Source organism: Prionailurus bengalensis, chromosome E3, assembly GCF_016509475.1.
Source record: "Prionailurus bengalensis isolate Pbe53 chromosome E3, Fcat_Pben_1.1_paternal_pri, whole genome shotgun sequence".
Lineage (NCBI taxonomy): Eukaryota > Metazoa > Chordata > Mammalia > Carnivora > Felidae > Prionailurus > Prionailurus bengalensis.
Genome location: NC_057357.1, coordinates 11123359 through 11137982, shown reverse-complemented (window position 1 = coordinate 11137982; position 14624 = coordinate 11123359). Strand labels below are relative to the sequence as shown.

General features: G+C 63.1%; 1 protein-coding gene across 1 annotated transcript; it reads right to left on the bottom strand.

Annotated features, from left to right (window-relative positions):
* Positions 1–752: 752 nt before the first annotated feature.
* Positions 753–14601, bottom strand: LAT2 (linker for activation of T cells family member 2). Its single transcript, XM_043561347.1, has 13 exons — positions 14340–14601; positions 10206–10328; positions 9758–9797; positions 7161–7204; positions 6934–6994; positions 6650–6687; positions 6322–6360; positions 6210–6240; positions 5665–5720; positions 4422–4484; positions 4047–4118; positions 3538–3646; positions 753–1525 (listed from the first exon to the last, which is right to left on the bottom strand). Exons 2-12 carry the CDS (start codon positions 10297–10299, stop codon positions 3552–3554), a joined length of 633 nt encoding a protein of 210 aa, XP_043417282.1. The 5' UTR covers positions 10300–10328; positions 14340–14601; the 3' UTR covers positions 753–1525; positions 3538–3551.
* Between the last annotated feature and the right edge of the window lie 23 nt (positions 14602–14624).

Here is a 14624-nt window from a genome sequence, read left to right as displayed (position 1 = left end):
GCTGGCTCCTGCCCTGTGGGCTCGAGGACAGAGCGTCCCAGCAGCTTGCCTCCTGTGTCCCCACTGCCGCAGAAACACAGATGGTGCTGGAACAGCCAGGCAAGCCCATGAGCCTTTCTTTAAATCCTCTCCCGGCCCAGGGTTGGCCACAGCGGCTCTAAAGCTCCCTTCCACTCTGCCATTCCTCCCAGGCAGGTCTGTCACCTGCCTGGGCCACAGTGTTGAATGGGACACTGAACTGACACAGGGAAGGCTCCCACGTAACTGGCTGTTTGGGTTAGGGCCCCAATTAGGGGAGAAAAAGAATTAAGGTCCTCAAAACCTACAAGGTGAGGTTTTAGAAAAACATAGTTTCTCCATCTTATTTTTCATCTGGAGCTTCCATGGTCCCTGTGAGGTTTTGGGGGAGGCCCAGGGTCCAGAGGGTTCCCCACACCCAGTAACCATGGAGCCCGGAGCCCCCGCCGCACCCCACTCCGTCTGAGCCTGTGAGATCAGGACTCCTGGGTGGGAAGTAACAAGTGGCCAACGATTGTTGTCATTTTTCCTTCTCGTTTCCCAACCTGTGGCACTAACTTACGGAAAGAGGACTGACCCTGTGACCAGGTCCCTGTCCCCAGCATACCCTCTCTCTCCATCCCCTGACCTTGGCCTGGGGCGGGGCAAGGCCCCTTTCCATGAAGCAAGAGGCTTGACTTTCATTCCCTTAGAAGGTTTTTGCATGAAGTAGAGAAAGCAGACATGAGAATTGCTACTTTTAAATGAAAATGGTCTATTGGGATGTTTCAATTGAAGGAAGCATCTCGTTTCTCTGGCTGTGGCTTTTCTGACTCAGAAGGTCCCTTTGGGCCCCTGCCCTTCCCATGAGACAGCTGTGTTTCTGCCCAATCAGCTCGGCCGCGCGGCTCCGCTCCTTCGGAAACGTGACGCGCTCTGTCCACAGCAGACGTCCCCACTGGCTGCGTGAAGTTCCCTGCAGCCTGACTTCTTCCAAGTGAACCGAGGCCCAAAGAAAGGAGCGTCGGGGCTCCCCTAACTCTGCTGAAATTACATTTAATGCTTCTAGGAGGCGAGACAGATCGGATCTCTGCCCGGAGATGTGGATTATTAAATACGGCTCCACCTATATAAATTAACTGTACAAGCTTATGGACCCCGAGGAAGAGCCCAGCAGCCGGCATTGGTTAGCACTTTGGAACCTGAATCCAAAGCAAAAAGCACAGGAGTACCAGTGATGCACGATGTTCTAGACGTGGGGACAGGGATGCAACTTGCCCTGAATCTTGACATCCGATCGCGGCAGGGGCTCTGGGCTCCCGTGGGAGCCGGGCGGGGGGGGTAGGGGGTGATTCCACCTGTAACTGTCCTTTCCCCACCGGTCCCCCGCGGCCTGGTGGCTGGTCCTCAGACGTGTCAGCGCGTCTCCCAGGAGTAACCGTGGGGGGTCTAGCGGTTGAGCAAGTCAGAGAAGTGACCTTTGGGGAGGCGGTAAATAGTCCTCTGAGCTTGGTGGTCCCCTCGGCTCCTTGAACGAAGATGAAAAGGTTTGTTACAAGGAAAAGGGTTGCCTCGATAGCACTCTGTTCCCTCGGCACCAGGGTGGCTGGGTCAGGGTCAGGATGGGTGGAGATGGTCAGCGTTCAGCCCCCTTCCTGCCCTACAGGCTGAGCCCACCCATCAAGCTGCCTTCCTTCCCTTGGAAATCCTGACTGTGCTTATCGATGCCGCCCGGCTGGGGTTAACCCGCACAGGGACGCCCTCTGCCCCGCACTCACCTTCAAGGCGCGTCCTCTCCCCTCCCACCCAGAAGGCACCTGCCCAGAGCGTCTGCTCTAACTCAGCCCTGCTTCCGCCTCGCCTGGCACAGCCCTTCCGCTAATTCGAGTCCAGGGATCGTGTCACTCCAGCCTCCAGGCCACTGTGGGCACCGGCCGTGGAGTCGGCCCCCTGTGCCGGACGGGATGCTGGACACAAAGGTTCCATCCAGCCGCAGCTGAACCCCAAGCCCGAACCCACTGTGTCGTTTCTGCCACCCTAACCTACCTCACAGCATTGTTTCTTTCAGCTCAGAAACCTGCACAGCGTCCTGGCTCCCGCCCCACATCTCTGCTTCTCTGCTCCCTCGCTCCCCACTCTGCAGTGGAACTTCCGGAATGTTCTCCACTCCCTGTCTTGTGCCCTCAATTCCATTCTCTTCTCAGCATCCGGGGATCCTCTTTCCAGTCTCCCAGGCCGCCCCCTCTCCCATCCCAGAAAACCCAGGTGCAGGCCGCGTGGCTGGCCGCGCCTCCCCATCGTCAGACCCTCTGGGCGCACCGCTGCCCCCCTGCAAATCTTTCCCCCAGCGGGGCGAGGAGGGAGTCCCCACAGCTGCCCTGGCCTGCCCCAGTCCCACGACCGCAGGGCTTATCACCCCCTAACATGCCTCTTCCTTTCCTCTCTCAGCCTACAGCCATCTGTGAAATCTCTCCCACCAGAGTGTAAGTCCTGAACGGTCAGGGATTTGGGTGGATTTTTTCTTCCCTTCAGGTTTTATTTTTAAGTAGGGGCACCTGGGTGGCTCAGTCGGTTAAGTGTCCAACTCTTAATCTCAGCTCAGATCATGATCTCATGCTTTGTGAGTTCGAGCCCCATGTCAGGCTCTGCACGGACAGTGTGGAGACTGTTTGGGACTCACTCTCTCTCTCTCTCTCTCTCTCTCCCACTCTCTCTGCCTCTCCTCTGCTCATGCCCCCCCCCACCCCAAGAATAAATAAATTTTTTAAAAAGTTTAAAAATTTTAAGTAATCTCTACACCCCCTGTAGGGCTCGAACTCACCACCCTGAGATCAAGAGTTGCACGCTCCACCGACTGAGCCAGCCGGGCACCCATGAGTGGATTTTATGACTGTGTCTGCAGCGCTTAAGGCCGACTTGCCCGCGGCAGGTGCTGGGAGGTATGGTTGGGGGAGGGGCAGTGGCTGAGCTCTCTGTGCCTTCGGGGCACCACGAGAGGGCACGTGTGAACATTCAGCCCCACGCTGGCTGACCGAGCGGGTGCTTCGCACGGCCCAGCCACGACCGTCATGGGCACCCTCCTCTGTCTCCAGGTCCCACCCCTGTCCCTGTGTCCCTCACATGCCGTGTCCCAGTTGCACCGTTTTGCCAGCGAGGCAATAGTCTCAGAAGGTGAAGTCACTCGCTCAGGATTGCGGAGACCCACCCAGGGCCCACCCCGTCACCCCACAACTCACCAGCACCCCCGGCCGGACCCCCCCACAACAGCCTGAGGCCCTTGTGCCTGCCGTGGAGCTGTCCCCTTGCCGGGCCTGCCACGGGAGCCGGGGGCGGGGTGGGCACGGGCTGCTCAGGGGGCCCAGCACCTAGGGGCGCGGTCCCAACACCCGACAGAGCCTCTCCCCCATTTCAGCACCAGGGGTGCCCCCCCTCAACCCCCTCCGGGGCCCCCACGTGGCTCCCCCAGCCCTGTTTTTTTCCCCTTGGGATGGGGCCTCTCAGGCCTGTGAGGCCCACCGCCCTGGGAGAAGGGGCACCTACCTTCCAGGCCCTCGCTAGGCTTCTGTGGCTGCCACGCTCTCGTTCACGTAATCGGGCTCCTCGTCCGGGCTTCCTGCCAGCGACGGGGACACCTCCCTCAGGCCTTGCTCTGCGGACCAGGGGGCAGACGGTTCGCACGTTCACACCCACGCCCGTCCCCCCAGCCAGAGGCTCGGGCCCAGACCCCCAGAGGCTGCAAAACAGCCTGCGGGAAATGCCACAGTGAATAGCGTGTCAGTCTCATCCCTGCGGTTCGCCGGAGATTGGCCTGTGGGGGGGGCTGCCGACGGTGTTCGAGGCGTCTGCGGCCACCAACGGGCCAAAGGCATCGCTGCACAGTCAGCTGCACTGGCTGCAGGGGAGCCCTCCCGGCCTGGCCCTCCCGGGTCAGACCCCGACTCTCCCTCCCTCGCCCACCCCCGCCCACCGGACCCTCCAGGCCAGGCCCCCACCCCCCGCAAGCCTGCTGAAGCTGACCGCTCCGGAGCCCCTGCCCTCCAGACACGTACCCACCACCCTCCTGGACTCCCGCCACTGCCGGATGGAAGCTGAGTTCTGATAGTCCTCAGATCCTTCGTCCCCTGCAGGGAGACACCGAGAGAGGGGCTGGCCCAGGCCTCAGGCCGGCAGGGGCGCCTGGGTTCCTCCTGTGCCCCGTGCTGGACGGCCCCTCGGGGGAGGAAGGGGTCCTGTCGGTGCATCTCACTAGGGCCGGACCCCCGGGGCCCCTCCAGGCCTCGAGCAGTGCTTTATCCAAAGGCACGAGAGCTGAGGTGAACCTTCGGGTTTCGAGGCAAGTGGTGGGTGCCTTTGAGCAGCGGGGGCCTCGGATCTCAGTCGAGGAGGCTGGCCTCCCTGCCAGCTCCCGGGACTGGCAGCCTCACCTGACTCAGTGTCCTTCCGCTTGCAGATGAGCACGTTCTCGTACGAATTGGCATCATCATCGTCTGCCGGGGAGAGGAGACGGGGCTGTGGGTGCCGGTCGGCCCTGCCCGGCAGGCCGGGCTCTTCCTCCCTCCCTCCCTCCCTCCCTCCCTCCGTCCTGCCTTTCCTCTGTAGGTGACCCGTCCTGCCAAACCCTCAGCCTCTGCACCGACCCCCCCTCACCCCCCCCGGGGGGCTCCCGAACATTCTCCTGGACAAGCTTCTTCATTGACACTGGCCTGGCTTCAGCAGCCACCACCCTGAGCTCCTTCATTGTCTTCTGAGGTCCCCCCCCAGATGCACCGGGGAGAGGGGAGTAGGGCTCAGGCTGCAATCAGGCAGTTGGCTAGTTGGGAGGGAGGGAGGGAGGCCCGTTGCTACCAGGAAGTGAGGGGCAGGGATTGCGGCTGGAGGCCACGGAGAGGCCGCTCCGGGCCTAGGCTGGTCCTGAAGCAGTACCTCTGGGCGGGGCGGGGCGACCCCAGGCCTATCAGAGCCTGGCACCCCCTCAAGGCCCCCGTCAGGGGCAAGCTGAGCTCTAACTGCTGGCCCACTGCCTGCATCCATCTGTGTCAAAGATGGGGCCCCCCTCATCTCTGGGGGCCCCTCCCTTATTCAGAATAGCTGAGGTGGGTGCAGGGGGCGGGGAGAAGACCCTCCTCTCTACCCACCACAGCCCCACTCCCCAGCATGGCCCAGGAAGGAGCCAAGATGCAGGAACTGGCCTCAAGCCCCAGACCCGAGCACCTCTCAGCAGGCACTGCCCTCCCTCGCTCCTCAGTTTCTTCTTCTGTGAACCAAAGGTGTTAAGGGCCTAAGATTCTGGCATCTTCAGAGCCCGCAGGGCTCAGTGTCAGTCAGCCCGGCCGCCCTGCCCAGGGCCTTTCTCCGAGGTCCCACGTGTACCCATCGGTTCCTGCCCAGTCCCGAGGGGGGGGGCCTGCACGACACGGGGGCTCAGCCTTCCCCGCTACCTCTGCCCCCAGCTCCCCCTCTGGTTCCCTCACCTCTGCGGCCCACCACCCTGTCCCCTCTCTGCCTCCCTACTGCGCTCCTGGGCTCTGGCCCCCGAGCTCCCCAACTCCGCCACCCGTCCAGACCTAGGCCCAGCCTCCTCCTCCACGTTCTTCCCACCGCCTCTGGCCCGGGGAACGTGGCTTCTGAAGTTTCCCACCTCCCCTTTTTCCCCCTCCTCCACCTCACCTTCCAAGGGCTTCTGGAACTGCCCCCAGTTGTAATAGTGCGTGGCAATGGGGTCTCTGGCAAGAAAACACAGACACAGGCCGGTTGCTGGGTAGGCGGGTGATTGGGGTGGGAGCATCACGGGGGACAGTGAGGCCAGGCCTGTTCCAATATATTGTTCCCCCGGGGGTGCGTGGGGGCTGGGGCAGGCTCTCCCCTGGTCCCTCCGTCCCTGAGCCACCCAGCCTGGCTCCAGCCATCCCGACTCGTCCCCCTCTTCCCTGGGGAGCAGTGTGCCCATCTGTGAGATGGAGACATCCCTGAGGGCCCTTCCTCCCTGGGGTTTTTGGAACTTGTCTCTAGACGATGTGGGATGAGTCCCCCCAGACAAACCCTCCCTAGAGCAGGGCCATGTCCCTGTCCCCACAAAGCCATAACCACCTGAGGGGCAGAGCCTGCCTGGGCCAGTGGGTTCCGGGGCAGGAAGTCTTCCTAAAGGGGGAAGCTCAAAGCAGGGGTGGGTGGGGGCGGGGATGAGGGGCCAGGGCCCGCAGAAGACCACTCACATGAAGGCTCCATCAGATCCTCGTCTGCTTCCTGCAGGAGGAGGCGAGAATTAGGCCTGAGCCCCGGGCTGTGGGCCCCACTGCAGCCCCCACTTCCCCGGATGCCACCCACCTTTGCTGAAGTTCTCCAGGTACCTAGAGGACGCAGAATCTGGAAGAAAGGCAGGCTCGTGGCTTCCTCCCGTCTCGGCCCCACTCCCACCCCCAAGGAAGGGCCTTCCAGACCCAGGTGTTTCCTACCTTCGTAGCTTTGCACCTGCTCTCTGTCCCCTCCCCCCAGGCCTCCTGGCCCAGCACCTCAGGGGACCCCCCCCCCACTGCCCACGTGTCTCAGTCCTCCCTTCACCCTTGCCCCCACCCCTGTGTCTCAGTCCCTCCTCCCCCCCATGTCTCAGTCCCCCCTCACCCCTGCCCCCACCCTGTGTCTAAGGGCCACTCACCCTCGACGCTGGGGGAGAACCGCAGAAGCTTGTCCTTCCTGCAGGAAAGGGGGAAGGGAGGGGCTGAGGAGGGCAGGGTGGGGAGGAGGCCTTGGGGTTTGTGAACCACAGACCCCTGGCCCCCTCGTGGAGCCCTCAGAATCCGGCTCTGGGGCTCCGAGGTTCAGGGAGGGAGCGAGGTCTTGGCCGGAGCTCAGCCAGGTGGGGACCGCAGGACCCTCCTTCCCATCACCTCCTATGGGTTTGTGACCCCTCTGGGCCTGGGGTCAGGGGCTTATGCCTACCTTGTTGGTGCCACGTCAGAGGCTGTGTCCAGCAGGGGCCCTGGCCAGGCCTGCCTGACCACTGCGAAGGACAAGGGGGTGTTGGCTGGAACCCCAGACCAGCCTGCCACTTACAGGCCCCTCACTCCACCAGATCAGGCCTGGCCACCACCTCAGAACGATGGGGACAGATATGGACACCCCCAACCCTGAGCCCAGTCCCTGGACCCTTCAGTTTGGGGACTCACAGGAATAGGTCCGGGCCACCGCAAAGTTCTGTGCATTCTCTTCCCTGGAAACACACGGAGCTGTGCTGAGCCAGCGCATGGCCTCCCACAGCCCAAGGGACAGAGAGACAGGAGAGATGGACAGACAGGGGCGAGGAACGGAGAGGGCAGGGACAGACCAGGGTGAGAGTGATCCAGGGCTCCCTGATGCCCCATTCTCCGGACTGCTCCCCAACCCTGCCCGCCGGGTGTCCACCCTTCTCGCACGGCCCCAGGCTGGAGCCAGCTGTCTCCACGGCCTCCCCAGGAACCCCGGAGATGGTCAGGAGGGTCTGTGGGCGGGGGCTGGGGAGGCGGCCCCGAGATTCTCCGGTGAGGGTCAGGTGGCTCTTCAGAGATCTCAACCGGCGGTAACTTCAGTCCCTTTTGAGATGTTCCAACCCACCATTTGCTCCCAAATACCTGGTGAGGTAACTTCAAAGCCAGACACAGCGAGGTGTCCAGCCATCACCCCCGTGTCTTCTTTTTTTGAAACGGGTCTCTGATTTTTATGGAGGCCCATCTAAAAGACTGTATTTCCCAGTCTCTCTCGTGCCTAAGCATGGCCCTGTGATTAAGCCCTAGTCAATGAGACACAAGCCAAGGTTGTTGGGACCTCCAGGAAAACGCCTTTAAAGGAGGCACTGCAGGGGCGCCTGGGTGGCGCAGTCGGTTAAGCGTCCGACTTCAGCCAGGTCACGATCTCGCGGTCCGTGAGTTCGAGCCCCGCGTCGGGCTCTGGGCTGATGGCTCAGAGCCTGGAGCCTGTTTCTGATTCTGTGTCTCCCTCTCTCTCTGCCCCTCCCCCGTTCATGCTCTGTCTCTCTCTGTCCCAAAAATAAATAAACGTTGAAAAAAAAAAATTTAAATAAATAAATAAATGAGGCACTGCCAACAGGGGTGCACCCTTTTTATCCTGGTGCTTCATTCTTACTACTGCCTGGAACACAGAGATGAGGGCTGGAGCTCTGGCTGCCATTTTGGACCATGAAGCTCCCTGGAGAGCAGAAGCCACCACTAAGGGTGGGAGGGCAGGTTGGCTAAACATTAAAGCCTTTGGGGCTCCTCCTCTGGACCGGAATGGGTATCTGGCCCAGGCTTCCAGGAGCTCCTGGAAGGCTGAGGGGTCAGGGTGACCTGATTTAGGAGGGCTGTTGTAACTCCACAGGAGAGAGTCAGGCGTGGCTTCCCACGGGAGCTGGGCCTGGAACACACAGCGGTCACTTCACGTAGGCTGGCAGGATGGAACCCAAGTGAAGTGGGTTCTCCTCCTGTCCAGGCCCAGTTTCCACTTCCCACCATGACAAAGTTTCACTTCTGGCTCTAACTCAGTCAGGGGCCCCGAGTGGGCAGGCACTGAGAGAGGAAGGGAGACAGGAGATACGGAGGAGGCCTGCCTTGGGGCAGGGGTGTGGGAGGCACCAGCGGGGCCCAGGTCCCCCACCCCACCCTCACCCCTGTGGAGCCTGTGGGCTGGAGATGCAGGGGAACAAGTGGTCAAAAAAGGGGGGAAAAGTCTAGTCCTGGGTCCAGGGCTGGGTGTGGATGGGGACACTCTATTTTCAAACTTCATTGTGGTTTTTCAGTTGCAAAAGGAAATGAGAAAGCGTGTGTGCGCAGTCGTAGGTGAGTTCCTTCCCCGGGCGGGCACACGGTGCTGCATGTGTGAGAAACACACGCATGAGCAAGAATGCGGGGGGCGTGTGGGTGTGAGTGGGCACGCCGGCCCGTGCACAGGTGTGCACGCGGGTCTCAGCGCAGGGGGTCTCTCCCGGGTCTCAGCCCAGGCCCGCCGTCTGTCACTTTCCTGCTCAGTGTAAGGACACCAGTGGCCCCTGCCCTCCTGACCTGGGCTGTCCTTGGGCCACACCCCGGTCTGCAGCGACCGGCACCTCTGACCCTCCCAGCGCTCGCCTGTCCCCAAAGTGCCATCCGGCCTGGGGCCAATGACCCCGTTTCACCTCTCCCCCTAGCTCCCTGCTTCCGGCTCCTCTGTGGCTCCCCCGGCCCTCAGGACAAAGGCCACAGCCTCCGCCCCCTCGCCCAGCTCACGTCTCTCAAGAGAGGCCTGTACCTGCCACCTCAGCCCCAGAAGACTGTGTCCACCCCGGTCCTCGGTGGGCAACGGCCCGCGCTGTTCTCTCTCTGGAATGTTCCCTTTCGCCTTCTTTCTTTCTTCAGATCCTCCCCCCCCCCCGCCCCGCAGGCCTCCTGATTCCCCCAGGACACGCCCACATCCTCCTGGAGCTCTGAGCTCTGTGAGCCTTTCTTCCAGGGGAGACCTGTACCCCGCTTTGCTCTGCGCCCGGTCTCGGTTCCCCACGTGGCCTAGGAGGGCAGGACTCTTGTGTCCGCCCCCAGCACCAGCACAGCGGCTTCCCCTGGGCTGGGGGCAAGGGGAGGACCTCTGGGCAGGCAGGCTGTCCCTCCTCCCAAGGCTGGACTGCTCAGGACCCATTGGAGGAAGGAGGCGGGAAGGGGTGAGGGAAGGGGGGCGGGGACACCCAAGGGGCTGCCCCTGTGGAGGCCCACAGCCAGGGCACCCCAAGTCACTGGGCTGGGGACACCTAAGCACTCACAGGCTCCTCTGCTCATAGATCTTCTCAGACTTCTTCACCACTGCAAGAACAAGACCAGATCATCAAGCGTCCCAATGCCGGGGTGGGCACTGAGCTCTGAGATCTCCCCATCTTGTCTCCCCTGTGCCCTGGGCAGGCCCCAGATGGGACATGCGACACGGCCAGCCAATCGCCGCGGGCCACCTGTCACTGATACGGTGTCTGCTCTCTGGGAGAGCAGAGCATGAAGGTCCACGCTGCAGGCAGCACAGAACATCTCCACCCTTTTTCCAGAGCATTCCCCTGCCCCAGACCCCTTGACCCAGCACAACCAAAGCCCCACAGTGACCCAGACTCATGGTCTTCAGGGCTGGTTTAGGGTTTCATCCCTGCCTCGTCGAAGCCTGTCTTTCGGTCCACCCAGCGCGGCCAGGTCTGGGTACACCTTTGTCCCCCTCTGTGCTGTTACCTGGGCGGGAGCAGCGCACGCACAGGCTGGCCACCGTCCCCAGAAGCAGCAGCAGGGCCGCCCCCGGCCACAGCAGCTCGGCGTCCACGTTCATGTCCGCTCCTAGCCACTCGTCCTGCAGGGCTGCAACGTGGATCATCCCGTGACCGCCCCTCCAGGGTCCTGCCCAGCCCCACACCCTCGGATTTCCAGACCCCCTGTCCCGACAGCCCCACGGCTGAGCCCAGGCCCTGGGAGCACCGGCTCCCCCACCCTGCCCTAGCAACGGGTCAGGCTGGAATCAGCCCTGGAACCACCTTGCTCCCTCATCTGACCCCAAACCCGCAGTCCTGGCCCCAGGGCCATCACCGACACTTGGTTAAGTGCTGGAAGGTTCTGGGGACCAGACAGCACCATGTGCATGTGCCCTATATATGCCTTTGCTTAATCCACACAACTGCCCTCCCAACATTTCACAAATATAAAAACTGAGGCCGGAGGGGCGCCTGGGTGACTCAGTCGGTTGAGCGTCTGACTTTGGCTCAGGTCATGATCTCACGGCTGGCGAGTTCGAGCCAGACGTCGGGCCCTGTGCTGACAGCTGGGAGATTGGAGTCTGCTTCGAATTCTGTGTGTCTCCCTCTCTCTCTGCCTCTTCCCCACTCATGCTCTGTCTCTCTCTCTCTCAGAATGCATAAACATAAAGAAAGAAAAAGAGAGAGAGAGAGAGAAAGAAAAGAAAGAGGAAGGAAGGAAGAGGAAGGAAGGGAGGAAGGGAGGGAGGGAGGGAGGGAGGGAGGAAGGGAGGGAGGGAGGAAGGAAGGAAGGAAGAGAAGGAAGAAAGGAGAAACTGAGGCTGGAGATCCCAGCTGCAAAGTAAAAAGTCAGGACTCAAACTCCAGCCTCGGGGCCCTAAGTCTGGCTCTACCCTGTCGCCTCCTGTAAACCCAGCTTTGCTTCCTGAGCTCGGTCCACGGCCCCTTCGGCACCGGAGTCCCGGCAGCCGCCACCCAGCCTAGGGCGTTTCTCGGCCCCTATCAGGAGTGGGATCTCCTTTCCTTAAGCACCAGGGGGGTCCTGAGGGCATAAGGGGAAGAAGGGTGCACGGGGCAGAGAGGCCCGGCGGGCTCCCGCTGCAGCTGGCGGCGGGAGGTGCCGGGAGCGTCGCGGGCTGGAAGGCGGACTCTGCAGGGTGAGGAGACTCTGAATCCTGCCTGGCCTCGGGCCACCGCTTGGTCAGTGGCTGGTCCCAGCCGCGGAGCCACGCTGGGACTGCCAGTCCTTGGCGAAGCCACGGGCGGCCACGCACCGGGGCCCGGGGAGTGCCCTGCTGAGGGGGTTTCCGGGAAGAATCATCTCGAGTGTGGAGACGGTCTCCTGGCAGTGGCCGGGGGACGCGGCTGAGGGGGCGACAGGGCGTCTCCGAGGGGGCCCTGCCCCAGGGCGGGCACGCGGAGCCCACACCGGCTCCCTATGCATCCTGTGCACACCTGTTTCCCCCCTGCCTCCGCCACCCGGGGGGAGGGCTTCTCCCCACTTTACAGCCGGGGAAGGCGAGGCCGGGGGAGAAGCGGAGCCTCGTACCGCCCGGCTCCTGCCCTGGGCTCCCCGAGGCCTACACCGCGGCGGCCGGCGGTCCCTTTCGCCTCTCCGGGCTGCCTCCACCCTTGTGGCAAAAATGACCAGGAACCTCCACGCCACACGGGGCCTCCGTCGGGGCCGTCACGGAGAAGCCACCCCTCCTCCTTCCCCAAACACCGAGTGAGTCAGTGGCAGCACGAGCGTCGCCAAACCTCAGGACGGGGCGGCCCCCGCCGCCCCGCGACGTTGCCCGTGTTGATCCCCGCCCTGTCAGAGCCGGGGCGCTGCCCTCCCGGCCTGCACAACCTCCTCCCCGCACCCCCCCCCCCCGCCCCACCTTGGGCCGCCCGCCCCTGGGCACTTCAGGCTGTGTGGGGTTGGGAGCACCTGGTCGTGGAGGGAGGACCCCAGCTTGTGCCTGTTTGTCTCCTGGCCTCGGTTTTCTCATCTACAAAACGGGGATCGACGCAGTGCCTTCCTCAAAGCACTTTCGGCAGATGATAAACAGTCTGGCTCACCGGCCGGGCTTCCGGAAGAGAAGCGTGCGAAGGGCCTTATTTCTGGCCGGCTGGTTTAGAGAACTCACTCGTGCTCTTGCGGCCTGGCGGCGGAGGCCCAGGACCTGGCCTGCTGACCCCTGTGGCCGTCCCGGGGAAGGGGGACCCTCGACCGCAGGGCATCCTGGCCACCGGGGTGCCCTCCTGCTTCCTGGACCCGGCTGTCCGGGGACAAGCAGCACGGTCGGGGCCGGGGTGGGGGGGCATCCTGGCCCACCCCCGTCCCCCTGGCACTGGCTGAGGGAAGGTGGGGGAGCCCGAGAACACAGCGTGTGTCTGCCTCTGCTGTGGAATCCCAGCCTCACTGGCCTTTGGCAGCTCGGAGGTGCTAGTGTGGGAGTTTGGGGGACACAGCTGGATGACAACCACGACTCGCCACCATCAAGGTCCCCATGGAACGGGAAGGGGCAGCCACAGCCTTTTGGGGGCGGGGGGCGTTGCAGTGAATAGTGCGGGGTAACCCTACCAGAACCGTCCCGCCTGGTCCCCCAGACACACCGGCCTGAGCCCCGCTCCACCGCCCCATAGGGGCCATCGTGCCGGGACCCCGGGGCGGGCTGGGATCCGGCCCGGCCCCTCAGTTGTCACAGACGCGCCAAGTGTCACTTGGGAGATGCCGGCTCCCTTCATCCAAAGGAGGAGAGGGAGGCCCAGAGAGGCAGGCACTCTGTCCGAGTTCCCCCAGCGAGCCCGTCAGCAGAACCAGGACCCCAGCTCAGGCAGGGCTGGCTCCAAAGGCCACGCTCCTGTACCCCTTTCTTACAATTCTATTTTTAAGAAGCATGAAATATTTTTTCAAAGAGAGGCCCCCAGACTGAGCAGATCTGCCCTCCGGCCGGGCTTTCCCACCCAGGCCCCACGAGCTGGTGGGCGCAGGATGAGGGTTGGGGGAGGAGGCTGAGCCCCCAGGAGAGGCAGGCCCAGGGGCCCCAGGAGGGCCCCAAGGGGCAGGCAGGGCTGGGTGGGGTGGGGAGGCGAGGCGGCCTGTGGCCACAGGCCGAGGTGCCGCGGGCCAAAATAGCACAAAGGGAAGTGCGCAGTTTTCAGATGAACAAGGTTTGCAACAGCCCTCGGTGGGAAAGCCCTCAGGGCCGGGCAGGCCAAGCCTGGGTCCCAGCCTCCCGCCCCATCTCCCAGCCCTACCTCCAGCCGTAGATGGGGAAACTGAGGCCTACCAGGGCGGCAGGGCAGACTAGGGGGCAGGAGTGGAGCGAGAGATTCGGATCTGGGCCCTGGGAAGGCTTTATCCGCTGGGCTCTGCTCTGGTGCCTGTTCCCTTTCCCATTAAATCTTGGCCTTCAGATAAGGCCGACCCAGGGACCTCTAACGGAGGCTCGTAATGCTTAGGAGGCCAGTGTGGGGGCCTGGGCAGCCCTTGTTCCGGGGCAGAGGTGGGGAATGGTGACGGCCAAGGTCAAGGCCGGTGTGGGGGGGGGGGGGATGGTGACAGAGCCGGGCACAAGCAGGTCCCCAGGGCCTACGGCCTCGCAGAGAGCAGAGAGCTGGAGCACCAGGCTGGGGGCTGGGTGGGGGCGGTGGGAGGGCTGCTTCCATCTGGCCTGAGACAGGCCCTGGGCACGCTTGCCTGTGGAGTCCCACCCGTCCTCCCATAGCCCGGTGGCAGGGATGTTACAGTCCCACTTTACGGACGAAGAAACCAGGGCTCGTGGGCCTGGCCCCTCACGGGTCTCTAGAAGCGACAGGACCCGCAGGGGCTTCCCAGGCCCTCGTAGGCTGGGCTGGGGAAAGCAAGGGTGGGAAGGCGGCCAAGAAACAGGCTGCCCCTGGGTGCCGCAGGGTGCCGCAGGGTCCCAGAGGGAGCACTTCCCAGCCAGGGGCGCCAGGGCAGGACCAGGGCCCAGCGACTGGGCATCTCCCCACCCCACCCGGCAGGACCCCCCCAGCACTCCCGCTGGGCCAGTGGGGCCACTCCTGCCCCCGTGGGGAGTTCAGTGGGAGCCAGCCTCCGGACCCCTGGCCCTGGGCCAGGCTCCAGGCACTCCTGGGCAAGACTTACCTGACAGCTGGGGGCTCCTCACTGCGGCCACTTCATCCTGAGCCCACACACCTGCCCGAGCTGACGCCAACGCCACAGACTCTGGCGGGCAGCAGGCAAGGCAGCGGGCTTCCTGTCAGCCCCTGAATCATCCCTCACACATCCGCTGCTCTGCCGGACAGGCTCTGCTGTTAACAGACGGAGACACAGAGACACTCGCAGAGACAGGGAGAGACACCGAGGGACGAGGGGAGAGAGAGAGACGGACGCAAGCAGGTGCGGAGAGCACACACACACACACGCACA